Here is a 26367-nt window from a genome sequence, read left to right as displayed (position 1 = left end):
CTCCGGTTAGCGGCGTCTCTCCATGACAGACACTCACATCTCTCACTTCTGAGCAGAAGAGGGGGTGGGGGCTGGGGGGGGGGGGTTTAACACCCAGTTATTGTGGCTCACCGTCGGGCAGCTCTTCGTCTCCCGCTGATTGTTTGGACCAATTTTTAGGCTCTTAAATGGATTGTCCCATGTGATTAGTGTATTGGAGAGTACAGCTGTGTGTGTGTGTGTGAGTGTGTGTGAGTGTGTGTGTGTGTGTGTGTGTGTGTGTGTGTGTGTGTGTGTGTGTGTGTGTGTGTGTGTGTGTGTGTGTGTGTGATCTGTATTCTGTGTCTGTTCGGTTTACTTAAACGATCATTTAAAAGCTGGAGACAAATGTTTTCTGTCCTGAAACTGTTTTGTATCCAAAAATGTCCAAAATCTTCGTGTCAACATTTGACAGGAGTTTAAAGTGAGTTTTTCGTGATCGGCTTCGTGATGGAGACGCACACAGATTCACGTCATTTAGCCTGTTGAATGCGTCTGGCATATAAACTGAGCAGGTCAGATAGTTGTTGTTGCTGAATTCACGGTTTAATTTGATCAAAGTCGAGTTGGAACAGTGAAAGACGAATCAGGACGGTTTGGTGAGTTTTATTTTGTGTCTGTGAGTTTGAATAAAGATGATAAAACGACTGTTTCTGTGAATGGAGTCTGGTGGCTTTGGCGAGAGCGACGAAGCAGCTGTTTCTGTTCAGAAGGATCTTTCTCTTCCTCTCCGTCTCTGTGGACGTTCTTTCTGTAATGTTTCAGACACTTCCCGAACAGTCTGAGCGTCTCTTTAAGTGGACGTACACTGACGGTGCTCAATGGAGGGACGACACCTTCAGCACTCCCACTCAGTGCCCGACCAGAAATGACTGTCTCCATCAGTCATAAAAACGTGGGAAAATAGATAAACATTCTTCTAACTTCTTTTTAAATCCAATAATTATTATAATTCTGGAGGTTATTGATACAGCAAAGACAAACTTTCAGGGCAGAAACATTAAATGCTCATGGCTTTGTACTGTACACTCAGTGGCCACTTTATTAGGTACGCCTGTACAGCTGTCGCAGATCAATACGACAGCGTTTTCTTTGAAATGTGTGAAGTGAAGCTTTGTTATGGAGGTCACAGCCGAAGCTTCTGATGAACTGGACTGTGTTTTATTTATATAGGTTTTCTTCCATGAGGTTTAAATGTTGTTTTGTAAACCGTGACAGAGACGACATCATGTGGTTCCCTCTGAGCCTGTCCCACAATGCACTGCGCTCACACACACGTTCACATGAGCTTTGATCCACGCTCTTATCAGCTGACTGAGACGAGCCTGCTCGGCGTCTGTCTCTGGGTCGAAGATGTCCTCCTGTGTGTCATCCAGTCTGTCTCTGTCTCCCTGCAGCGGTCGTCTGTTGGTCGGGACGTTCGTCGCTCTCTTCTTCAACCTGTTGACTCTGCTGTCTGTCAGGAACAAACCATTCTCCTACGTCTCAGAAGGTACAGTCCACCCGCCTCTCCCAGTTAACCCAGTTCATCCCGCTGTGTGCTCTTACTGGAGCGATGTCACAAACACCATCATACCTGATTTTTCCCGCTGTGTTTTCTAAGCGCAGTGTGGATTTAGTGAGTTTTGTGTGTTTTGGGTTTCTCCTCTGGACTGTTGAGGTCTGGTAATCCTCCCCCTCACTGGGGAACAGGGACAATTTGGCTTTTGTTATATTTTGGGGGATTACTGAAGTAAAATGAAATGCTGGCTCACTGTTTTGTCAGTAAATAAATCACAAATGGCAGCCGTGGGATCAGAGGTTAGTCCCTTCCTAATTGCAGAAATCAGTAAGTTATAAAACCAAACAGTTGTTTGGTCTCAAAATATGACAATATATGTTTTTCAAATGAATTTCAAAAGATTATTTTGGGGGCGTTTAGCAGCACAGAGGGACAGGAAATATGACTGAGAGTTAACATGCAACACTGCAGATTCACTGAACTGGATTCAGGACAAACATGTGACGTCCTGACGTTTGTGTCCTCGATGGCTCAAACTAATGATCGATTTCATTAAAACGTCAACTGTTTTTGATGAGTTGTTCAGAGATAGAGAGTCTTTGGCTTGTTCCTTCATTACTGAATTGAGTTAAGTGATGAAGGCTGTTGTTGATCAGACTGTTTACAGACTCATTGATTGATTGAATAAAAGGCTCCAGCTGAGGAAAGGCACTTTTCCATTTCAGTGTTTCCAGAAAGAGACGAAAGCTGATCGGCTTCTGCCTGATTCTGATCAGCTTCTTTAAGCTCTGCAGCACATCAGGACACGATGAACATCTTTTGGATATTTATGACCGCGTTCATTTTATTTTTAAACTTAAGCGAGCAGCTTTTGCCGTTGCCGCAGTCGAGCCCGACGCCGAGGATGAAAGGATGGAACAGTGAAGGCAGCGCTCCATTATCTCATCGGGACAGACGTTCACCAAACCTCCGACCATAATGACCAGTTTGGCTTCCCTTTGACTCATTTGGTGCCATTCAAGCTCATGTTTGTGCTTTTCACAACACGGCTTATTTTTAATGTCAGGCAGACAAATTCATACAAGATGAATGTTCTAACGAGGAAACCTGATGAACAGATAATGAATCAACACCTTCGCTCTCAGTATGAAGAGCTGAAAATCAAAACACAGATGCTCATCCTCAGCCTGCAAACAGCCTGCAACAGACCACATGTCTGTAAACATCAAATAAACATCAGACAAACCGATGATTTCACACATTGATCAGTTTCTAAAGACGTCCTGTCCTCACAAGTATGGATACAAACAGAACAAACACTCACCTGCGTCACGTGTACATCTGCAGGAGCTCATCAGAGGGACGCCTTCACGTGTAAACACACAACATACAAACTGTATGTAAGACAGTTATAGACAAGACAAGTTATAGGTCACACACACACACACACACACACACACACACACACACACACACACACACACACACACACACACACACACACACACACACACACACACACACACACACACACACAGAGTGAGAGTCAGAGTCAGAGTGGGAGGGCAGGCCTGGCCGGTGTCGACCCCGTGACATATTAACCTCACTGTTAATGCAGACACACTTGAACATACAACCATACAGACTGCAGCCTCAATCACACACACACACACACACACACACGTGTACCTGTACGCACACTTGTGTAGAAACATGCAAACGAACATGTCCGCAGAAACAGTTGTGCAGCCGTTCATCAGTCACACGTTCAGACACTGTTTTAGGAGCAAAGGAGGAAAAGGAGGAAAAGAGGAGAGAGTGAGGAGAGAAAGGTGGAGGAGGAGAGGAGAGTGTAATCTGGTGTAAAACACCCCCATCCAGTGATCCATCCTTCCACTTTCACACTCCTCTGCCTCTAACTTCTCCTCCTTCCTCTTCTCATCCCTCCTCTCTCCTTCCTTCCTCTCTCCTTTTTCTCCTTTTTATCTCCTCCCCATCAATTCCACCCAGACAAAGAAACAAATTCAAATTGTTAAAGACAATATGGAGGGTCAGGAGATGAAGGAGGTGAGAAAGAGGAGTGACAGATGTGAAAGATCCTCATCTTTCATCTTCTCTTAACTTACTCATCTCTCCTCTCTTGCTTCCTCCTCTCCTCTCTTGCTTCCTCCTCTCCTCTCTTGCTTCCTCCTCTCCTCTCTTGTTTCCTCCTCTCCCGTCTTGCTTCCTCCCCTCCTCTCTTGCTTCCTCCTCTCCTGTGTTTGTCTCTGCACATTTTCAGTCTCACCTCGCCAGTTCCCCCCTTTCCTCTCCTCTCACCATTTCAGCCTCTCCCCTCCTTTCCCTTGTTTTGCATTCCCCTCCGCCCCTGCATTTCCTCCTCTCTCCTCCCCGTTTCCTCCTCTCCCCTTTCCATTTCCTCCCCTCCTCCCATCTCCTCTCCCCGTTTTGTTCTTGTCTCTCATTTTCTCCTTTCCCTTCCCTGTTTCATCCTCTCTCCTCCTTTCTCTCATTTCCTCCTCTTTTTTATTTCCTCCTCTCCTCTCCTCTCCTCTCCTCTCCTCTCCTCTCCTCTCCTCTCCTCTCCTCTCAGGCTGACTCACTATCTGTATGAACAGTCTACTGATGAATGAGGTCAGAGAGAGAGAGTGTGTGTGTGTGTGTGTGTGTGTGTGTGTGTGTGTGTGTGTGTGTGTGTGTGTGTGTGTGTGTGTGTGTGTGTGTGTGTGTGTGTGTGTGTGTGTGTGTGTGTGTGTGTGTGTCAGCTGTCTGCTCTTGCATTCGGAGCAGTCTCAACATCACTTAACATCTGACATTTTGGAGTGGGAGGGGGGTGAAACTACACACACATAAACACACACAGGCACTTAACTTTGCCAAAACACACAATATCTCTCGCTCATTACACACACACACACACACACACACACACACACACACAGTGGAGCGAGACTGAAAGTGCGTTACGCAACAATGTTCCAGACAGTGGTAATGTAGTGTGCCAGAGGGCCAGGCGGGCAGAGAGACATGCCAACACACACAAACACACTCACACTCACACTCATCCTACGTCCTCCTCGTACACACAGATCATAAATAAGTCACTCCATTAAAATGTTTGTTTAGACTGACTCACCCTGCTAGCAAAACAAACAAACCCCCCCCACACACACGCCTGCGCGCACACACACACACGCACACACAGGTCTGAGCGGGATGGGATGTGAAGGGCCTTTGACCCGACGCCGAGCCTCCGGGCCTCGCTCTGTCCTCAGACATTAAAGGTGGGACGACGCAGCCGAGCGAGAGCGCTTATCTTTTTTTAAAGACGAGTGGGCGATACGCCATCGTATTTTTATCCCTCGTCACGGCGGAGAGGTCGTCTGCTCGCGGCTCGCCTCTGCTTCAGTTTGATCAGCGCTCGGGTCCAAAAATAAGACGTCTGAGCAGAAATGTCAGCGGCGCTCACACATTCAGGATATTCAGTGTCTTAATGCTGCAGGTTGTGAGGTGGTTTGACAAACCGCAGATGATGAAGATGAAGATGGAATCTATAGGACGGAGCTGAAGGAGGGACACGAGACAGCTGTGCTTCTTAATATTTCAGCAGCATTGAACTAAAAACGATGTTTCTGTCCTCGACTCCGTCTGAAACTGAACGTCTCACAGCAGCGTGTAGCCTCTGAGACTGAAGCCTGAGGGGATGATTGTCCACACGGCTTCTGTCGTGGCAGAAAGTTTCCTTCATCAGCTGTTTGATAATCGATCACTTGATCAAAACTCAAGTAATCTTTCTGTTTCCAGATGTTCAGATTTGATGATTGTCCTCTTTTCTCTCAGATTATTGGTCACACAAAACAAGTTATGTTAAGAAAATCTGACTCTCTTTTTAACTAAACTAATCAAACTAGAACTAAACTAATTGATTGATGAAAAGAGATCTTTGATGGTTGCAGCGTTAACAGTATTCAGGAGAAAAGAAGAACCATGTTGTTAACGTTGTGCTGCAGTTTGTGGCGACGCTCACATAAAACAGCCAGTGTTAAGAAAGAGACTGACTGTGGATTAAAGATGGATGACTTCAGTGACTGAGTGCAGACGTTTACTGCATATTGATGGACCTGAAACTTCAGAACACCCTGATTATTGAAACCAGGTCCTTCATTTACTGCAGGCAGCTGATAGAAACCTGAACATCCTCTGTCTCTCTGTCTCTCTGTCTCTAGCGGCCAGCAGCAGTTGGCTTCAGGAACATGTGGCAGATCTGAGTCGAAGGTAAGAACACCTTCATCACTTCATCATCGCTCCTCTCTGCTCCTCTCTTTCTCTCGTCCCTCGTCTCTCTGGTTTTCTGTCCGTCACTTTCTGTCTCCCTCTCTCTCTCTCTCGACCTTAATCAGCAGATTTCACTCTCAGGTAGGAACCGGAAGGATCCACTTTCACTGACTCAACACGCACACACACACACACACGCACACACACACACGCACACACGCACACACACACGCTCTCCTGACGGTGGTGAAAGTGTCCATCCTGCTTACAGTGTGTCTGTGTGTGCACACAGCACATATGGACTTCCTGTGAGGTCACAGGGTCACGTCGGCTCATCGATCGAGCTTCTCAGAAACAGATCAGATCAGATTTATTGTTGATTCCCAAAGAGTACAAAATACTGCACGGCAAGTAAAAATCCTGCATTCAGAGCCTGACGTACGTAAAAGTATGTATGCAAATACGTAAGTAAGTAAGTATCAGAAGTAAAAGTACTCGGTGTGTTTCTCTCTGCTGTTTGTGGATTCATGATCCTGCTGCGTTCACGTGTTTTTACTGCTGTCGATGTTTCAGCTGGAGCTCATTGAACTCCTTCATATCCTGTCGGCTGCTTTAATCTACAGCGATGCATCATATGTTTGTGATGAGATCCATGTATCTCCAAAAAGGCTGCCGAGCTCAGAAAAACAGGCTGTTGTCAGCTTTGTGACGATGCATTTTCGGCTGATCCAAGAGGCTTTTTAAAGAGTTTATTGAGCTGAAGAAGACACGAAGGAACTCTTCATCCTTCAGTTCAGCACAAACATTCAACACATCTGGAGATACGAGCTTTTCACTGGACAGGGAGGAATCTGAAAGTTAACTGGTAACTGAAGCTGTCACACAAATGTAGTAGAATAGAAGTTTAAAGCAGCATGAAACAGAAATACTCAAGTCAAGTAAAATGTACTTATTACACTGCTGGAGCACAGTGACATGAGACACACACAGCCTGCCCAGCTTCCTCCTGTTGACCTGGGTTCAAGGGTCAAAGGTCGCAGGTCTCTGCTATCAGACTGATCGTTTGGTAAAATGACACTTTATCCATGACTGACTGATCGCTGTCAGCTGACTGATCGCTGTCAGCTGATCGCTCCATCATCATCTCTGTGTTTTTTGCTCCTCATCATTTTTCGGTGTGTTCTGTAATTGTTCGGTTCTCCTGGTTCCTGGGCCTCGTCTCAGTAAACACAGATCTCTTCCTGCTGATCTGAGGCTGCGCTGTGTGTCTGAGTTTCTGACACCTGATATCTGCTGCTGGAAGCTGATACTTTGCACCAAAATTGAAAATCTCTTAAATTCTGTCGATGCAAAATGTTTGACTGGAGAACCGCAGAGGTTCTCTGGTTCCTGCAGGTTTTTAGACCAGTTGGGGAGAAAAACGCCTGAAACTGGTTTTTGACTTTGATGGTCTCTTCTACCCACGATAACATCGAACAGTTTGTCCTGGATATTGATTTACTGATATAGATTTTAAGTCATCAGTGATGTCATAGTGTCGCCTACAGCCATCCTGCATGTTTGAGGTCCTTTAGAGACAGTTTGTCCACCGGAGAGCTCTGAAGCGTCCAGTCTTCACCTGTAAAACGTCCCCTCAGGACACGTGCTGGTCTTTGGTCTCTGATTGGTCACAGCTTACGGTCTTTCAGGTCAGAGCAGACCTCTTTCAGCGTGCAGTCTGTCAGATGAAACGTCTTTCTCGTTAGGAGCCAAGAAGATGCCGCTACCGCCACCTTCATCAGACAAGGCGTCACTCTTTCCCTCAGAGCTGAATGACTACTGCATGAATGACCATCGTCTGTAGACCCCAAAAAGTTTCATGCATGTTTCTGAAACACTCAGTCACGCTTACATCAGGCTCGTAATCCATCCTGATTGGTCAGTTTGTACCAATAACACACAACAGTGCCGTCGTTCAACACGAGCAACAGCTCGCCCGACTCCAGAGCAGACTGATGCTCAGTGTCGACCGCTGTGATGAATATTACATCCCACTGTGTATTCCCACATGAAGTGGGTGAAGTCTACACACACGCACGCACGTACACACACAGTCAGCAGCTCAGTTGGTGCAGGTTACTCGGGGCGACAGCCTGGAGAGTTGTGCAGCAGAACTGAGCTGTGATTGGCTGAGAGGGCAGAAATGAACAGGACGTCCCAGCCTAGTTTCCAGTCAGCGTGCGTGAGCGTGTGTTTGTGTGTGCGTGTGTGTGAGATGGAGAGAGATGTTTGTACGCCTTCATACGCGCACTTTGTGTCTGCGTGTGTGTGTGTGTGTGTGTGTGTGTGTGGCTTTTCTTCCCTGTGTTAGTGTGTGTTACTGTCTGTGTTGTAATAGTCTGTCCCTACTTAACCCCAGCAGGGTCTGGGGGCCAACTGGGTTATATAAAGCCTGCTGCTCTGTCGGCCTCACCAGCCAGAGGCCTGAGTGTGTGTGTGTGTGTGTGTGTGTGTGTGTGTGTGTGTGTGTGTGTGTGTGTGTGTGTGTGTGTGTGTGTGTGTGTGTGTGTGTGTGTGTGTGTGTGTGTGTGTGTGTGTGTGTGTGTGTGTGTGTGTGTGTTGTCTGTGAAAGTTGCCGGTGGGGAGAGGGGGGAGACAGATATTTAAAAAAAACTGTATGACAGAAATAGAAAGAGAAATTTTGCCTCCGTATCAAATCCTGATCCTGGTTCTCATCTCGTCACTTTGATGCAAAAAGAAATCAAAGTATTTGTACACAGTTCAGGTATTTTGGAATTCCCTAAATGTAAGATGAGACCCGCCTCCGCCCACCGTGCTCCTGACGGCTCTGCTGTCGGTGTGTGAATGTGTTAATGTGTGTTCAGTAGACCAGAAAAGTGCGATATAAGTGGCGCCCATTAACCGTTTATCCACATAAAATCCCAAACGCGTCCAGTTTATGGCCCCCTCTTCTTCTTCTGCTTCCACCTGTGTTTCAGTCCCACGTCAGTTTGTGGTTCGGTGATGAACGACCCTGCAGAAACGATGCTGGTGCAGTAAATCCACGTCTTTGTGTTACTGACGGTCCGTCCTAAAAGGCTCTCGACGCTCACTTTACATAACACTGCTTGGACGTGTCATTCAGAGCTCGGTGTGTCCCATCATGCTCTGCTGCTCCTCTCCAGCTGCTGGCAGTAAAGCGCAGATAAACTGGTTGTTTGATTCAGAGCGAATGTTAATATTTGTGTCCAAACACTGAACTGTTGGCACTTTATCTGCTCTTTCTGGTGGACTGAGAGGACAAACATTGCATATCTGACACGGTCAGGCTTTGAGATGACTTGATTTAAAGTCTTTATTAGCTGCATTGATCCTCTCAGCTCCTAAACATCTGTTTCACTGTCACCTGATTGTACCTGTCATACTGTGAGGTGGCAGAAAATCAGCCACAGACTCCCTTTAAAAATCAGAGTTTTGTGACTTGTTGAGTTTGAGGAAACCTTATAATCTTTATGAAATGTCGTCTACGACAGATTCCTAATTATTGATCCCCTCTTTTAGATTCAGCAAATGTAAAACGTCCAGTTTTTCCTTTCTTTGTGTAAAAATGTCAGTTAGTCCTGGTGTGTCGCAGTGCTAACGTTCAGGCTGAACTTAAACTCGGTCGTGTGTGTGCTTCGTTAGCAGCAGATCAGCAGACGAGCTCAGTTGTTTCTCTCTGTCTGTCATCACTTCACCTCCGCTGCTTTCATTTTTTCAGTTCTGCTGAATAACACGTCTTCTGACGTAGAGTCGTTCGGCTCGTTCTCCACATTTGAACAACAGTGTTTGTATGTTGTGTTCAGGTGTCAGCGTGTTGTGGGGATTGTGTTTACATCCACCTGAGATCCAGATGTGGTCACACATGTACACCTTAATACATTAACATGCGTTTTTCCTCAACCAGATTGTGTTTTAAAACCAGGTGTGAACGGGTGTCGCTAAACGCTGTTGACGTGGACGCCGGCGGTTCGGTTTTGTGTCCTCAGTTCATTATGGAGTCCAGTTCAGAGCTGACGGAGTATCAAGTGTTTGTTTGTCTCTGCTCTAATCCGTCGCTCTCTGTCTGCAACGTGTCTGGATTAACACACACACACACACACACACACACACACACACACACACACACACACACACACACACACACACAAGGTCACATGTCAAATTATATCAATGCATCAGGAGGGATTATGGGATTGCTGGGATTGTCAATCTCATCCCCAACTCTCCACTTTCCTTTTCTTTCTTTCTTTCTTTCTTTCTTTCTTTCTTTCTTTCTTTCTTTCTTTCTTTCTTTCTGCGTGACCCTCGTCAGTTATTAGCAGAGATGAACGGATGTTTGTGAGGCTGCAGAATTTAACATGAAACCGTATTTTCAGCACAAACGTCCTGCAGGGAGAGAATCTGGCGTTGGACCCGGTGGTCCACATGCTGTGAGTCATCGCTGACTTTGACTGACTGACGCTGTGTGTTTGTTATGAAGCCACAGCGTCCAGCGGTGATTCACAACCTGCGCTCGTACGTCGCAGCAACATCATGGCAGCCGCTGTCACTCAGCGTCTGAGGAGCCGCTGTGGGATCTGTCTTGAATGACATCACTGCCGTCCGTCTCTGCTGTCCCTCTCTGCCATCCGTCTCTGCTGTCCCTCTCTGCCGTCCGTCTCTGCTGTCCCTCTCTGCCATCCGTCTCTGCTGTCCCTCTCTGCTGTCCCTCTCTGCCATCCGTCTCTGCTGTCCCTCTCTGCCGTCCGTCTCTGCTGTCCCTCTCTGCCGTCCGTCTCTGCTGTCCCTCTCTGCTGTCCCTCTCTGCCATCCGTCTCCTGCTGTCCCTCTCTGCTGTCCGTCTCTGCTGTCCGTCTTAACGAGACGCTCTCCAGGTTCACTCATTAAAGCTGAGCTGGACCGTATTCTGGGAATAACACGTTTGACTTGTCAGGGCTGAACGAAGCGATGGCCAGTGAAAAACGTTCATAACCGCGCATGCATCCAATCAGTCTTCTCCTTTTTTCCTCTTCGTCTCCTCGTCTGCTTTCCCAGTTTGATGAAAGTCCTGCCTGTGGCCAACATGCGACTCTGAACGTCTGATGTTAATTACGTTTTGACATCCATGTCACTGTTGTGTTTTTAAACATTATCTAATGACAAACACCTTGCGGCGCCCGGCCGCCGCGCTCCTCCTCATGTTTGTGACAGCGCTCGACGCCATCGGCTGCGGCGGCTTCAGAGCGTCGGCCTTTGACGTATTAGAAATTCAATCTGACACTCGGCACGGGGCCGATCCGCCCGGGGACGTGTTCATTGACCCGTTAATCAGTTCCAGGAACACCGGGTGGGCCGGTGCGTTACTCAGAGAGCGAACGGGGTCGCCTCTGTTTGGGGTTTTGGGGAATCGGCTGAATGATTGAGGCTGAATGGTTGGTTTCCCTGCAGGGCCAAACGGGGCCAAACAGGACTAACCCGGGCCAAGAGTCTTTGCTCTTGTCAGCTGCATCATTTATTATTATATGCAAGAGGGAAATTCAGAAAAGTAGCAACAGCCACTCACATCCCAAACATAGACTTCTGTCTGCAGCTCTTACATGAGAAAACAAGATGAAAACAAACTGCAAGTATGTTTTGTTTGTTTGTTTGTTTGTTTTGATGAATTGGTTTAAAGGCACGGTCTTCTCCACACGTTGTGCATCTTAAGCACGATAATCATTCATGTTGAGCCTTTAAAAAACAAAACAAAAAAATCACAGGTTCTGTTTTGTCTGCGTTGACGGACGAGGAGTTATTGACTTGTCCTCAGTGTCCTCGTTCAGTTAAGCTAACAGTCCTGCTGATTAAGTCTGCTTCTCAGCCCCAACATCCAGAGCTCGCCGCGGCTGTTAAAACCGCCCTCATCACATCACACCGTGTCCCGTGATGCTACATCATGACGCCACGCCACGCTGCGTCCTCATGCGTCCCGTCATGCTGCACCACGCCACGTTGTCAGACCACACTGAACGACATCACTTCCTACTGAAGTGTCTTTGAGATGCTGAACCCTCAGCTCCTCCACAGATCACTCTGACCTTTGACCTCTGTTGAAAGTCACAAAAATAAATAAGAACCAGCCCATCATGACTGAGAACATTTAACATGTTTAGAGCAAATAACTATTCTTTATCTCTTCATTCAGGCCTTAAAAACAGAGTAAAACACTTTATTTGTGACTGTGAGCTCCAGATGAAGGAGTGAGGAGGAGAAGGGATGGAAGAGATTGGTGCCTTTGGATTATGAGCTGATCCATGAGCTGTGAGGGATAATTACCTGCAGTGTTTCTGCCGAACAACTGCATGTTGAAGAGGTTTGTCGGAGCTTAAACTGCTGTCTTAGACCTTAGAGCAACATAACATGAAGCAAAACAGGAATGATCCCATCAACTCCAGTTCAAGTCCCCTAAAGTCCATTATGACGGCGTGATCGGGTTAAAGGCCTAATCCCAAAGACCAGCGTGAAGGCCGGGAAGCTCCAGCTTAGAGAGGAAACAGACCCCTGCAGCTGAAACATGAATCCACCTCCTATTATTTCAGGATTGTTTGACTCAGTCAGGGTAGAGTAGACGTCACTGACGTCGAATCAGAAACAAGAGTGAAATAAACCGACGGACAAAAGCACAAACGTCACTGAGCTCCAGCACTCTGTCCCGGAGAATCTGTAGACACACTCAGTTAGAAAGCGCAGCCTCCCAAACGTTGAACCAACACCTCTTTAAAACAAAAACTGAGCCGTCGTGAAGGGACGATTCGACTGCACTCGTCTCAGCGAGCTGTACCTAATGAAGTGGACGCTCAAGTCTGTTAGCGCTGAGGGCTTAAAGGCCCTTTTTAGAGTTGAAATTCAAAACATTATTGTTTGAAAGGGTTCATTTTTAAACCTGAGCAGAAAAAGTTGTAGTTTTATAACTTTCCTGTGAATTTCTCTTATTGAAATCCTGCTTTCACTGTTCAGCAGCAGCAGCCTGCAGAGAGGAGGAGCCTGCTGTTAATCTGATGTTTTCTACATATTGTTGATGCTTATTTATTCATTTGCTGATGGTAAACGTGCTTTGAGTTTAAGCTCATCTCAAACATGTTAATCCGTGTTCTGTCTCTGTGTGACGTGTTTCAGGCTGGTTGGATGAAAACAGTGAAATTCAGTGAAAGCAGAAACTCTTCATGATGAAACTCTTTCATTTGGTTTGTTTCTTATTCTCGCAGCGGAAACATTTGGCGTCGATGTCGTGTGGAAATCTGCCGGCGATCACGTACACTAATCCTGTTTTATTTGTGTTTGTTTGTTTGTGTGTGTGTGTACAGTTTGTGTGGCATCATTCCAGGTCTCAGCAGCGTGCTGCTGCCTCGCATGAACCCGTTTGTGCTGATCAACATGGCAGGAGCCCTTTCCCTCTGCATCACCTACATGCTCATAGAAATCAAGTAAGCATTCACGTCCCTCTGCGGCGCCGTCCGCCACTGTTCAGCCAGCGGGTTGAGAGCATCGCTGCTTTCTCGTGTGCGCTGATGTCACGTTTCCATCGCTGCTGCTGGAAATTCCCTCTCGCTGCTCTAAACCGTCCCGATCTTTATCTGCACTGAATTTAAAACGTGGCCTGATGCAGAATCTCCACAGAGGAAAGAACATGCAGAGACGGGACAGGAAATGAGACTCAGATCTTTTAAATTGATGGCAAAAGTGAAGCGACCGAGTCTTGTTCCTTGAATCATTTAGAGTGCTGATGATAAAAATATGAAAACGCAGGAGTTCCTCGATGCTTCCACGAGGACAGAGTCTGCAGAAGGACAAAATGTCTTCAACAGCACCAGTTAAGTGGACGACAGACAGATTTCCGTAATGACATCAGTGACGTTGAGTAAATCAGTGATTGGATGCATCAACATTTCCTCCAGTTGAAGTTAATTCTTGAGCTCATCACAAGTTTTATAGCCGTTCAGTCGGATCACATGAGCTTCAAATTTCTACATTATTCTGAGCATTTTGGTTTAAAAGCTTGAGTTGAGAGGAAGCAGCAGAGGAAACGAGCTCACCATGAGGTGCATTGATTAGCTGCTCCGGAGCTTCTCGTCGCGTTGCGTGATCTTAATCAGTTCTGTGGCCGACGTGAAGGAGAAATCCTTCAAGTGTTCAGAAAATCTGCTGTTCATGACAACTTGGCAGACTCCATCTGCTGAGGAGGATCATGTGATGAGATTAAAAAGCTTAGAAATGGGCTCTGTGCTGATTGTTTTCTCAAACATAAAAAGTAAACACTCGTGTTTTTGGTGAAGAAAGATCAGAAGTCTGTCTTCACCAGAAATCATGAAGCTGTCGACTCGTTTCCTCATGAAGGCCTGAAGTCGGCCTGTTACCGCCTTAAAAACATGAGACGAACAGAAGGTCTGACCTGGATTTCATTCATTTCATCCTTGTTGGACAGCTTTCACATTGTCGTCCTTTGCTCTGTGTTTCTCAGTAACTACAACGCGGTGGACACGGCGTCGGCGGTCGCCATCGCTCTCATGACCTTTGGCACCATGTATCCCATGAGCGTCTACAGCGGCAAAGTGCTGCTGCAGGTGAGACCAGCTCGTCTTTCTCTGCTCGCCCTGCACCCACATTTGGCAACAATGAAAAACTTTATTGAACGTGTCGTCTCTCATTGACAGACCACTCCGTCCCACATCATTGGCCAGCTGGACAAACTGCTCAGAGAGGTGAGAGACAGAGACAAATCTGTGATCATCAACGACATGTGGGGCTGATTTCACGTTTAATTCAGCCGCAAATTCTTCATTTTTCAGCCTTCAGGCTCCGTTTCTGAAAACCAATTAAAGTCAGAAAGAAATATATGAGATGGAAATTTCTTATATCGCTTCAATTTAGGCTTTATTTTCAACGAGCAGCCTGTCACGTTTATAATGGACTGATTCACTGATTGGTTAATTGTTCCTCTTTGTGTCCAATCAGGTGTCGACTCTGGACGGAGTGCTGGAGGTTCGCAACGAGCACTTCTGGACCGTCGGCTTCGGATCTCTGGTACGCATCTTAGCTGAGGAACGAAAGAAAAGCTTTTTATTTCTGTTACGTGTTTGTATGTTAGAACAAACAGAAACAAACAAACAGACAGTTCAGTTGTTTTCAGCTGTTTTAGCATGAATCAGTTAACTGACACCTGAGGCTGTTTGGGGTCCTGGACTTCAGCCAGTGCCAGTGTTGATTTCCACCTGCTGCCTGCGTCCCTTCATCTTAACTCCTTGGTTTCATGTTGTTCCGTCCTTATCGTCTTCGCTCGTTTATTCCTCCCGTCCTCCTGGTAGTTTGTTTGTTTTGCTCGTCTCTGTTTGTTTTGAGATTTCTCCTCCCTCCTCCGTCATTCGTCGGCTCAGAGTGACGATCTGCAGGGATTTGTTCATCCAGACGAGGAGAAGGAGCAAGTCATTCATGCAGACATTCTCTCTCTGTGTGTCTCTGTCTCTCTGTCTCTCTCTCTCTGTCTGTCTTTCTGTGTCTCTGTCGTTTTGGGAGGGAACACTGTTGTTGTTGTTGTTGTTGTTGTTGTTGTTGTTGTTGTTGTAGCAGCGATGACAAACGAGCCCTGCCGGCTTTCAGGGCGGCTCAGGTCCTTGGAAACACACACACACACAGATATTTGTACTTCTATCCTTGTGGGGACCATCATTCATATTGTGCATTCGCAGCCCCTTCCTCAAACTTTAACCATCACAGCTGAAGGCCTCATCCTCATCCTCCCCCTAACCTATACCTAATTACAACTCAACCTTAAAACCAAGTCTGAACCTTCAAACAGTCCTTTGAAGGTCTGTCCCAAAGTGAGGACCAGCCAAAATGTCCTCAGTTTCCAAAACGTCCTCATAGACTTCCATTAATTTCCTGCCCTATCCCTTACCTTAAAGGTCCTGAAAATAACGATCATTATGTTTTCATGAATTTATGAGCTCCTAAGATCTCCAGAGGGAGCAGGTCCTCCTCCAAGGAGTCCACCATGTTTCTACAGTAGCCCAGAACAGACAAAGCCAACGCTGACTAAATCCTAAACAGTGGTCCTTTAATCACTCACCCAAAAATCTGTTTTTTTCCAATTGGGGCCGAGGCTTTTGTTCCTAATTGGACAATCCACCCCCAATTAACCGGCCCTTAGTCTGGAATAGGTCCCCGAAAGTCGGCTGAGTCAGAATCACACACACACATTGACTATTGCTCATTCTAGCTAATTTAACTGAGCTGAAGGTTCGTTCTTGATGGAAACAGCTCAACTCGAGGTCACTGCAGCTTCTGATGTGTTCGCTTTGTGTGAGGCTGAAAGCTTCAGAAACATCTATTAGGTTACATTCAGGCAGTTTGTCCTCATGTTGGACAGTTGTGGTACAGATACTCGTACAGACTGTACAAGACACTGCAGGCTGAAGTGTCCCTCACAGGATGTACGTACACACCATAAAGACAGAGAACATAAGATTTCATCAGGGATGCAATAAACAGAGCAGTTTATCATAATCACATCTGAAACCAGTGAAAAGGATGCAGGACGTCAGTCCACCTTCATGAGGACAAACGATGGACAGAAGAGAAGTAGATCTGCAGATACAGGACGAGCCGTAACAAACGCTGAGGATCAGTCGGACCTGAGAGCAGCCAGGTGACAGAGGGAATGAAAAGGACGGACATCCTGCAGTGAGACAGGTGTGACCGTCAAAGGTCAGAGCACGACGTTCATGTCCAAAAGTCCTCTCTGGAGAAGTCGTCATTCGATGTCTCAGACTGCTGCTGCGCCTGCTCTTATTCAACATGAGGCCAAAAATAAGAGGAAACTGGATTTTTTCCTGGAGCTCATAGATTAAATTCAATGACACTAAACATGCAGGACACTTAAAACACAGAACACACTCTGTTTTAACTCAGTTAACCCTCAGATTCAGAGTGTGTGTGTGTGTGTGTGTGCATGCGTGTGTGTAGCAGTTGTACCTCCTGCAGCCTGCAGGTGGAGCAGCCTCCTCTGTTTACACCGCCTTGATGCTGCGTTGTTGTTTTTATTTATGCTATTGATGCTGCTGCTGCTGTTGTTGTCACTGATGTGGCTGCAGTTATACAACTGTTGGTTGTTGGCCCACTGCTAACAGAGCAGCTGTCCAAACTGATTTGACCCCCTGACTGCACTCCTGCCCCACGGGAACTGTGTGTGTGTGTGTGTGTGTGTGTGTGTGTGTGTGTGTGTGTGTGTGTGTGTGTGTGTGTGTGTGTGTGTGTGTGTGTGTGTGTGTGTGTGTGTGTGTGTGTGTGTGTGTGTGTGTGTGTGTGTGTCCTGTCCTTTTGAGGTCTGAATATTCCCATGAGGACAGTGAAATTAGCAAACAAGGACAAAATGAAGAGCTCAGTTTCGTGTTTTCGCTCAGATTTGGAAGTGTGAGGCCGAATGTTGAGGCGCGGCGAGCTGTGATGGAGGTCATTGAGTCATTTTGATTTGTTTTTTGTAATTGTCACTTGAACTTGATTGTTTTTCAGTGTTTCATTCAGTCTGTAGGAGGTTAGCATGTCGCTCTGTAGATGCAGTTGGAGTCTGACAGCAGTTGTGTCTTGATGCTCTCAGCTCTCGTTCTTTGTCTTTGTTTCATTCTTTAAAATCCGTCTGGTGGCGTCTTCACACGAGACGTTTCAGCTGAGAATTCTGTGATTTGCATTTTTAAATTTGTCTGACATGTTTTGGTAAAACACATTTCTTTGAAAGAGAACCTCGATCTTCATCACTTATTCATTGACCTTGTGCCCCCTGTCCCTGATCTGCTCCTCCTCATCCCCTCCTGTTTCGTACCCCTGCACCGCCCTCTCTGCTCCTCTCCACCTCCGTCTTTCAGGCCGGCTCTGCCCACGTTCGAATCCGCCGCGATGCCAACGAGCAGCTGGTCCTGGCTCACGTCACCAACCGGCTGCTGCCGCTCGTCTCCACCTTGACGGTCCAGATCTTTAAGGACGACTGGACCCGGCCGCTCCTCACCGGGGCCCTCTCCTCCTCCGCCTCTGCTCCCCCTCTGGGTCCAGCTGAAGGCTACGCCGCCCTCTCCTCTTCCTCGCTGCCTCCTCTGCTGCTGTCCTCGGCAGGAGAGCAGGACCCGCTGACCTCCACGCCCTCCAAACCCAGCAGCCCTCCTCCAGAGTTCGCCTTTGACACCCCAGGGAGGAACGTGCAGCCGGTGGTCCTCCCCGCCCCGGGACACCACACTCACAGGCCCTACGGAGGCCTAGGACTCGCCTACGGAGCCTCACCCTACACGGGGATGCTGAGCCAGGGGCTGGCGCGGCCCGGCGGTGGGCTGGGACTCGGCATGCAGGGTCTGGGGGCGGGCTACGGACTGGGTGTGGGCGGGACCGGGGCGCCCTCCACTCAGAGCTACAGAACTGCCTTCGGAGGGTCGACGGAGTCGCTGCGGTTTGGAACCAGTAACCCTCTGGCTTCACAGTCGCAGTACAGACAGTACCGACCCTGAACCAGAACTCAGCACCTTTCAAAGACTGTGATTCACGCTGAAGGTCGAGTTTGTCCACAGCTCAGTCCAGACGTCTGATGTCCAGGCTGGACGGCAGGAACGACAACATTAACTGACAGTGTGACAACGAGATGAAACTCCAGAGGACGAAGCTCATGCTGTGAGGTTTTGCTGTCAGATCTTGTAGTTTGAGCCTCCTGACTTTAGAAGAGATGGTGAGTGTGTTGTGGTATTTATTGTGTTGACAAGAGGACCAGAAGGTTGCCTGTGGCTGGATGTCTTTGTCTGGATGTTGGGAAACAGCGTCCGTCTGGGGCTGGCAGTAAGACAGCAGCGTGTCCAGACTTCAGAGGACACATCGTCCAACAATCAATTAAACTCCAGTTACATTTTAGATTTCAGGCTTTTAAAGAACAAGAATCCAAAGAGATTCACAGCAGAATGTTACAAGCAGCCAGGTCACAGCAGGTCAAAGGTCGCAGGTGACAACAGCCGGGTCGTGGTCGAGCATTATATACGAGAGATCAGGCAAAGGTGAAGAGGTGAGGAGAAAAGAAGTAACTCAGACAGCTTATTGGACCAAATTTAGGGAGAAAATGTAGAAAACAGGCAGAAATGTGTTGAATCTTCCTGCAGTCGGCTGAAAAGCATCAGCTGGAAAGTGTCGCCTCGACATGTTTTATTGACTTGAATTCATTGTATTTAAAACCAAAATATGACTGTTTTCATTTGTAGGTGAAAGTCCCCTCCTCTGTTTCATGCAAGCCTCATTTTCTAAAACTTTGTTTTTCCAGTTAAAATTAAATTTGGGATAAAACTGTTTTTTTCCTCTGCAGTGAAGTTTGTCCAGATAAACTCAGTGTCACCGTTTCGCCTGCAGAGCTGCTGCTGAGGACACGTTGAACAAAAACCCAAAGAGACATTTGATTTACTACCACAGAAGAAGAAGAAGAAGAAATGGCAGCCCGTGAACTAACAGGTGTTTGCTTCCTTCACGTAGTCGCAGCAGCTCTGCAGACGTCTGTCGAGGGATTTGACTTTTCTTTTTCTTTGTGATTCTTACTCTGTCGTTCCTTCCTCGCAGGTTTCTGGTGCCTTTCAGTGCCGTTTCAATCGGCCCTAATGAGACATGTTCCCCCTGTGTTTATTCAAAAAGAGCGTCTGGTTATTAAACAGGTTGTGAAAGTTGACGTCCAGGTTTTTCTCCTCATTTCTTCTTCTGTTGTGTCTCTGCCGCCGCCTGCTGGGACGGGCAGACGTCCCCTCTGTAACCTGGACTGCAGTGAAAAAGGAAATACTCTAATCTTGATCTTTGTGCTTCTTCGTTGTCGAGGTGGGAAAATCCTCGCCGCCTCTGCTGCGAAGCTGAATGTCAACATTTGATTTTAAATATTTTAAATCCTGTAAAAATAGGTAATGATTTGCTGTTTCACTGCTCTGTTGGTGCTTCGCTGCCTCTGACCACACCCAGCAGTGATGTCACAGCGTCCTGACGTCTCTTTGTTTGGCTCGTTTTGTTGCTTAAAGTTCAGTGAAACTCAGAAATAAATGAAGCAGTCGCAGTTGGAGGAAGACGTTCTTCCTCAGGACTCCTGAACAAACCAGCGTCTGTTCTTTAATCTAAAGGAAACCTTCAGTTGTCTCTGTGGTCCGCAGAGAGTCGCCGGCTGCCTCAAGGCATCATGGGAAATGCCTTGGCGTCCTGACACGAGCTGCCGGCTTCTGACCTCACGTCTTCTGTCATAATGATGAACAAGTAAGTACATGAGCTCAGTTTCTGTGTGAAATCTGCTGTTTCCTGTGAAAATACCTTCAGATATTTGACAGGACGAGCGCCTCAAACGTCATCGCTGCCTGTCGTGAGTCACGTTTGATGTCACTGATGTGACAGCTGGTTAACCGTTACCTCAGAGCAGGTCCCTCTTCATCACCTGAAGAGCTTCTTCTTCTTCAGCTTCCGAAAGCTTTCATCGTTTTGTTCGGGCCGGCGCCTCCAGCGTGAGCTTTGACGCTAAGACAGATGAATGTACGTCCTCTAATGCACTCACTGGACAGCTGATTCTCTCCTTGTTTCTGTAAATAAAACATGACTCATCGTCTTTCATTATGCAGCTCAGTGAGCGTTTTCTCGTCGCAGGGGTTCGAAAGCTAAGATGCTATTTCTCTTAGCTTTGTCTCATATCCTGGGAGTGATGAATACTTAAACATGAAGAAAACAGTGTTCTCTTATGCATGATACTCCAAGCACGCCTCGTGTCACCGCGGTGAAAGCATCGCAGGAGTCGAACAGAGTGATGAGAGAAGTGCTTTGAGACGTGTTCGTACAGTTTGTGATCAGAACAACGACGTTTGTGTCCATCAAGTCCGTCTTTAAGCTCTGTTTTTGGTCTCCTCCTCCTGAGGGAAACATCTGCTCTTTAGCTGCTAAACGTTCCTCTATGTTCACCAGCTCGTCTCTGTCTGCTGTTCGCTGCTCAGCAGGTCGACTTCAGAGGCTTTTTACAGCAGCGATGAGAGCGAAGCAGAGCAGTGAGGTCTGTGAGCTGAACGTCTCCATAAAGCTCCAGAAAGACGAGAGGAGCTGCAGGCTCAGCTGATCACTGCCGGAGACACAGTGTAGCTTACAGCTGTACATTTAGCAGTACCACGGGGACAGAATACTTCATTACAAGTAAAAATGAAGTGCAGGTTGTGAGGATGGCGTCTGTTGGAGAAGCCCAAAGCAGTCAAGTCAAAGTGTTAAATCGGAGGCAAAGCGCATCAGAAGGCGCCTCGTTTGGACTCTTTTGGCAAACGGCACAAACCCAACAATGTTCCTCCTCCTGCGTCCTGTTCCAGCCACACGCTGCCCTGCTTGCATAATAATGTATGACACACTTTAGCAACTTTGCAGCGTCTGGTCATTATTTTGTCCCCTGCAATCATGTTATTCTGTTGGCCCGCAGTTGGCCGCCCTCGCATCCTCATCAGCCCAGAAAATATTCAAATGAATGAGCGGCGCTGCGGGCCTCCGTGTGAGGCTGAGGTGAGGAGACAGCTTCGAGTCCGGCAGAGTCGCAACGTGTTAGGAGGCCAACGGACTCCTGACCCCGTTAGCGAAGGACCCGTCTGGTCTCCCAAAGCCACTAATGGGCCCAAGTTCCCCTTTTTTTTCCGGACCAGTACTCATTGATCACTGGGTTTGTTTAGAATCTAACGAGGGGAAGAGGATCAGGCGCATTTTCCCACTGAGGGAAACTCAGTTTTCCCAGGAGTTTCGCCAGCTAACGAGGTGGATGTTCAGGAGCTTTGTTCCAAAATCTGATAGAGATGCAGCGACTGTGGAAGTGCCAGACGTTACCAGAAGCTGGCTGAAAACCACTCGAACTTCTGCAAAAGAAATTAAAGCTGCCCTGTGGAACAGTTGTGTTTACGTTGTGAGCGGGACGCCGTGTGTGCGTCCTCGAGGCCGCACAAACATGCTGAACGCATTTCCTCCCTCAGAAAACATTTTCAAAGCCAGTTTGTGTGAGGAACACATTGTTTATATCGGAGCGCTTCTCTGGAGCGCCGCTGCGTTTCTCAGAGTGTTTAAGGTCACCAGTGAAACGCCAGCAGAGCTTCAGGAGGAGCGTGCGTCACATGACCCACATGCTTTAGATGCAGACGCAGCGTGGACCCTGCACGACCCCGTCCTCATGCTTTTGTGTACTTTTCATCTCAGAGTTCTGTCGAGGGGAAGTTTTAGACTGCACTGATCTTCTCACCTGGTGTCTGAACCGGGACGATTACCTGTGACCTCATCAGCCGCCATCACGTGAACGATGGCGAGGTGTCAGTGCACAAAGGTTCAACCTCTGCCGGACCACACCGCAGCACCACCAGCTCAGAGTCGCTGTAAGGAGGCCTGTTGGGATTGGCTCACTGTTGGAGCCCGCCTCCAGTGGCCATTAGCTTTTTTGGCAGCGGTCTTTCCTCTGTGATAACTCCTGTCAGCGAGTCCTGTGCAGCATTTTGGCCTCTGATCAGGGTCTGTTACTCAACCTGGACTTTGGACTGGATCTTAGTCTCTCAGTGCTGCTTCGGGCCTGAACGGAGGCTAAACTCTGCTGCCAGGTTCCAAAATCTGGTGGAAATCCTGAATCCAGAGCGGTGGAGGCTGTTACAGGCTGCTCAGCGTCAGCCTGAAGGGCAGCGGGCAGATTCATGTCTCATTAAGTGCTGATGACACCTTTTTGAACGAATCTTTGAGCTGCTGGAGATAAAAATTGTACATGTGCATCACTCATATTCCCTCCACACACACACACACACACACACACACACACACAATCTGAAACCTGTGTAAGTGCCTCGTCTGAAGAATTTCATTTCCTCTCAAAAAGAGGATAATCTCTCCTCTGTTTTTGTTCGCTGGCTTTTGGAAGAGATTTCGACCAAACAATCAAAGAAGTACTTTGCCCTCGGAGCTTAACGGCGCTGCTGCTCCCAGAGCGTTGGATGTGCTCAACGGCCCTAAGCCTCTAAAAAGGTCCCCTGGCACTTTAAAGTTCAGAGCCGCGGCGTTTGTATTAGTGTTGACTTCACATGCTTGTTACAAAACAAATGGGGTAGAGCCTTTGTAATCTGCGCCCAAAATCCCCCGAAAATGAACGAGATCTGCGCTCCGTCTCGGCTTTCTGGGTCAGACCGACGCGGCCGGTTCACACCGCCGAGGTCGCCGTCGTCCGTGCGTTCACACCACGAGCCCAGTCAGACCAGCAGGGGAGGACAGAGCAGACGCTGGACTGGTTCTGTCCGATACAGGACAGCTTGTATTTGTACTGCACTGATTCAGTTTGTAGTATTTCTCTCAAGCCTTTTTGGGCAAATTGAGTTTCTAGTTTTAAGTTTTGAAATGTTTTTGCAGCGTGGAGACGAACCTCACATCCAGTCTGAAGCTGACGTTTGTCAGACGGACAGAACAAGTCAAAGCTGAACTACCACAATGTAGAAATACTTCAAAAGCTCACTGAAGTAAAACTACAAAAGTGTTAGCATCAAGACATACTTAAAGTAGAAGTACTCATCATGCTGAACGATCGTTTCAGAGTAATGATGATCATTAAGGTTTTATGTTGATCTATAAAACTACATCGTAATTGATTAGTTGATCACTTTTTAATCTGAATCTGCAAAGTAACCACACTTATCAAATATGAAAGAAAGTGAAAATACAGTACAAGTACCTGAAAGATATATTTAATTACAGTATGTGAGTAATTCTACTTTGTTACTCTCCAGCATCGATTTCTTTCTTTCAGTCAATTGAAACGTTGTGTGGAGCTCCGCCTCCACCCTGACCTGTGTCTTTGTATCTCCACCTTCAACCTCCATCTTTCTGCTGCAGCAGCTCTGAGATCAGCCTCACGAGGGGTTTTTAGAGCCGCAGCTCCTCCTCCTCCATCTTCCTCCCTCGCTCTCTCTGTTTTGACTCGACCTGTCAGCCGACTCAAAACAACACGGGGCCCGGTGGCGAGCAGCGAGCGGCTGCGTCTGAAGACACACGGGTTCTCCAGGGGGTTCTTTGAGGGTTCTTTGAGGGTTCTTTGAGGGTTCTTTGAGGGTTCTGCCTGCTTTGTGCATCAGACAGAACTGTTCCCACCTCAGAGCCAGTGTTTCAGCTTGACTTCAAATCAGAATTCATCACACAATGAATCCGTAAGAAGTGCTAATGTACACCACCGCTAATGCAGCTCAGTGAAAGTGTGTCAGCTGCAGAATCACAGTGAGATATTTCAGATGTTTTCTGTGATCTGAGCTGCTGAGTGTGGAGTTTGAACAGAAGAAGCTCCTCCAGGTTGTCAAAGTGAAATTTGGGCCAGGAAACGTGCAGAGAGCGAACAGAAGCGTGCAGACGACTCGGCTCCAGTGATCTCTGCTCGCTTCGTTCACTCAGAGTTAAATAAGATCCGTTTCAGCACGTCCGTTTTCCACATGTGAGAGATTTCCTGCTGACGTTCGAGGGTTAGACGTGGGTTTGCGAGTGAAATGTCAGCGCAGTGATGTAAGCGTGATCACTTACATCCTGCAACCAGATTCATGAGTGAAAGCACAAATATTAAAACCAGGTCCTGTTTCTTCAGAGCGTTTCTGTGGAGGGGGGGCAGGGACTGGAACATAATTCGGTTTTTCCTCAGATTTTAAGAACTGTAAAAAAAAACAAAAAAAAAACCCATCTGTCTCCACGAGTCAATCCTCGTTTGAGTTTCTGTGGAAATCAGCATCAGTTTAATCGTCACTGTGATTTAACACTGACAGTAACACAGAGCCGTTCTAACTGTTCTTCATGTGCAGAGGAGACTCTTAATGTCAGTGAGGTCATCGTATTTATGATGTCAGAGGTCCTCTGAGGTCACAGCTGCTGCTAACTGGAGCAGAAAACTGAGGGGGCGGGACCTGTGACATGACTGACGCCTGCATCCTCCAGTGGACTCACACAGGTGTGCATCATATGTATGTATGTATGTTATTGCATTATCATCCACCAAAACACTGTTAATCCACTGTGTGTGTGTGTGTGTGTGTGTGTGTGTGTGTGTGTGTGTGTGTGTGTGTGTGTGTGTGTGTGTGTGTGTGTGTGTGTGTGTGTTGTGTGTATGTTGTGTAACGTTGGCAGTGAACACTGTGTTCAGACAGGCAGGATCACTGCATCTGTTTACAGCGACCTGCAGATTAAAGCAGACCTCACACTTCAAATAGAGACTAATCCAACACACACACACACACACACACACACACACACTCACACTCACTCACACACACACACACACACACACACACACACACACTAACGCTCTGAGTCCTGCGGGAACATTAAAGTCGGCGACCTAATCCAAAGAGTTCAAATAGAAACACTTAGACTTGAGTTGTAATCATGGAGATTGTGTGTGTGTGTGTGTGTGTGTGTGTGTGTGTGTGTGTGTGTGTGTGTGTGTGTGTGTGTGTGTGTGTGTGTGTGTGTGTGTGTGTCTGTGTTACACACAGACACACACTCGCTCTGGGTCCGGCCTCCATGTTCTCGTTGTTTCCTTGGTTTCCTGGTGCTCCTTCATGTTCTCCGTTCAGACATGTTCGACCTGTTTGCTCCGCCGACGTGAAGCCAGAAGTGAAGTGATGTGAAAAGAGGAAGAAGAGAAGAAGAGCTCTGAGCGACCTCACTGGAGGGTGGTGAGGAGCGCCCACCTTCATCAGCAGCTTTCAGTCCAGATGAAGTGCAGAGTTTCACAAAATCTGCAGAAGAAAACGTGCGTCCACCTGTGAGTCAGGTGACTTCACACAACCTATGAGAGGAGACGATGGAGCTTTAAGAGCTGCGTCAAACCTCCAACAGTGGAAAACATGCTGGTGTCCAAATGTGAGGAAGGTCTCAGCCTCCTCATCGTCATCCTCACTCCAGTGGACATTCACACGCTTCATGCACACACAGACATTATTGACTGTGTGTCCTCTCAGGGTTCCGGGTGGAGACACACCTGCAGAGATGAGGACACTTGTCATCTCTGGTCTTCAGACCGTCCCTCCTGGAGGACATTCGTGGACGTACAGAGACACTGTGTCTCGCCTCCGCACAGCTCATCAGTGAGCAGCAGGGCGGCGCCGTTGAGCTGAACTTGAACTCAGTTTGATGCTGATGCTGTTTGACGCGTCGCCGCCTCCTCGCTCACACACAGAGCGCTGCACTGCCATTAACAATGCATGGTGTGCGTGCGTGCGTGCGTGCGTGCGTGTGTGCGTGTGTGTGTGTGTGTGTGGGGATTTAAAACAGTTTGAACATGACTCCAATATCTGATCTGACAGCTATAACTCCTATAATAATAAGAAGAAGAATTCTTGTTTGAAGCTTAATTTTAAATCACATTTACTGTTTTGTTGCAGTCGCTCCTGTTAATGAAAAGTACTTTATTTAAAAGATAAATTAGTTTTTCCCTCATCACTGCCGCTGACACACAAACAACATATTTCAGTGACTAACGAAGCAAACAGAACAAATGTGAACACACAGATCAGTAAACACCAATAAAAAACATC

General features: G+C 47.3%; 1 protein-coding gene across 1 annotated transcript in view; it reads left to right on the top strand.

The window, feature by feature from the left end:
• slc30a6 (solute carrier family 30 member 6) overlaps positions 1-19507 on the top strand; it is a 45066-nt gene extending 25559 nt beyond the window's left edge. The window contains exons 8-14 of the mRNA XM_070978108.1: positions 1416-1510; positions 5746-5794; positions 13138-13257; positions 14292-14394; positions 14485-14532; positions 14786-14854; positions 17689-19507. Of these exons, the coding sequence (XP_070834209.1) occupies positions 1416-1510; positions 5746-5794; positions 13138-13257; positions 14292-14394; positions 14485-14532; positions 14786-14854; positions 17689-18318 (1114 nt within the window). The 3' untranslated portion in view covers positions 18319-19507. The remainder of the gene's footprint in view (positions 1-1415; positions 1511-5745; positions 5795-13137; positions 13258-14291; positions 14395-14484; positions 14533-14785; positions 14855-17688) is intronic.
• The last annotated feature ends 6860 nt before the right edge of the window (positions 19508-26367 follow it).

Source organism: Chaetodon trifascialis, chromosome 13 (genome assembly GCF_039877785.1).
Source record: "Chaetodon trifascialis isolate fChaTrf1 chromosome 13, fChaTrf1.hap1, whole genome shotgun sequence".
Classification (NCBI taxonomy): domain Eukaryota; kingdom Metazoa; phylum Chordata; class Actinopteri; order Chaetodontiformes; family Chaetodontidae; genus Chaetodon; species Chaetodon trifascialis.
The sequence above is the reverse complement of the archived record's forward strand: the minus strand, read 5'-3'. Positions and strand labels throughout refer to the sequence as shown.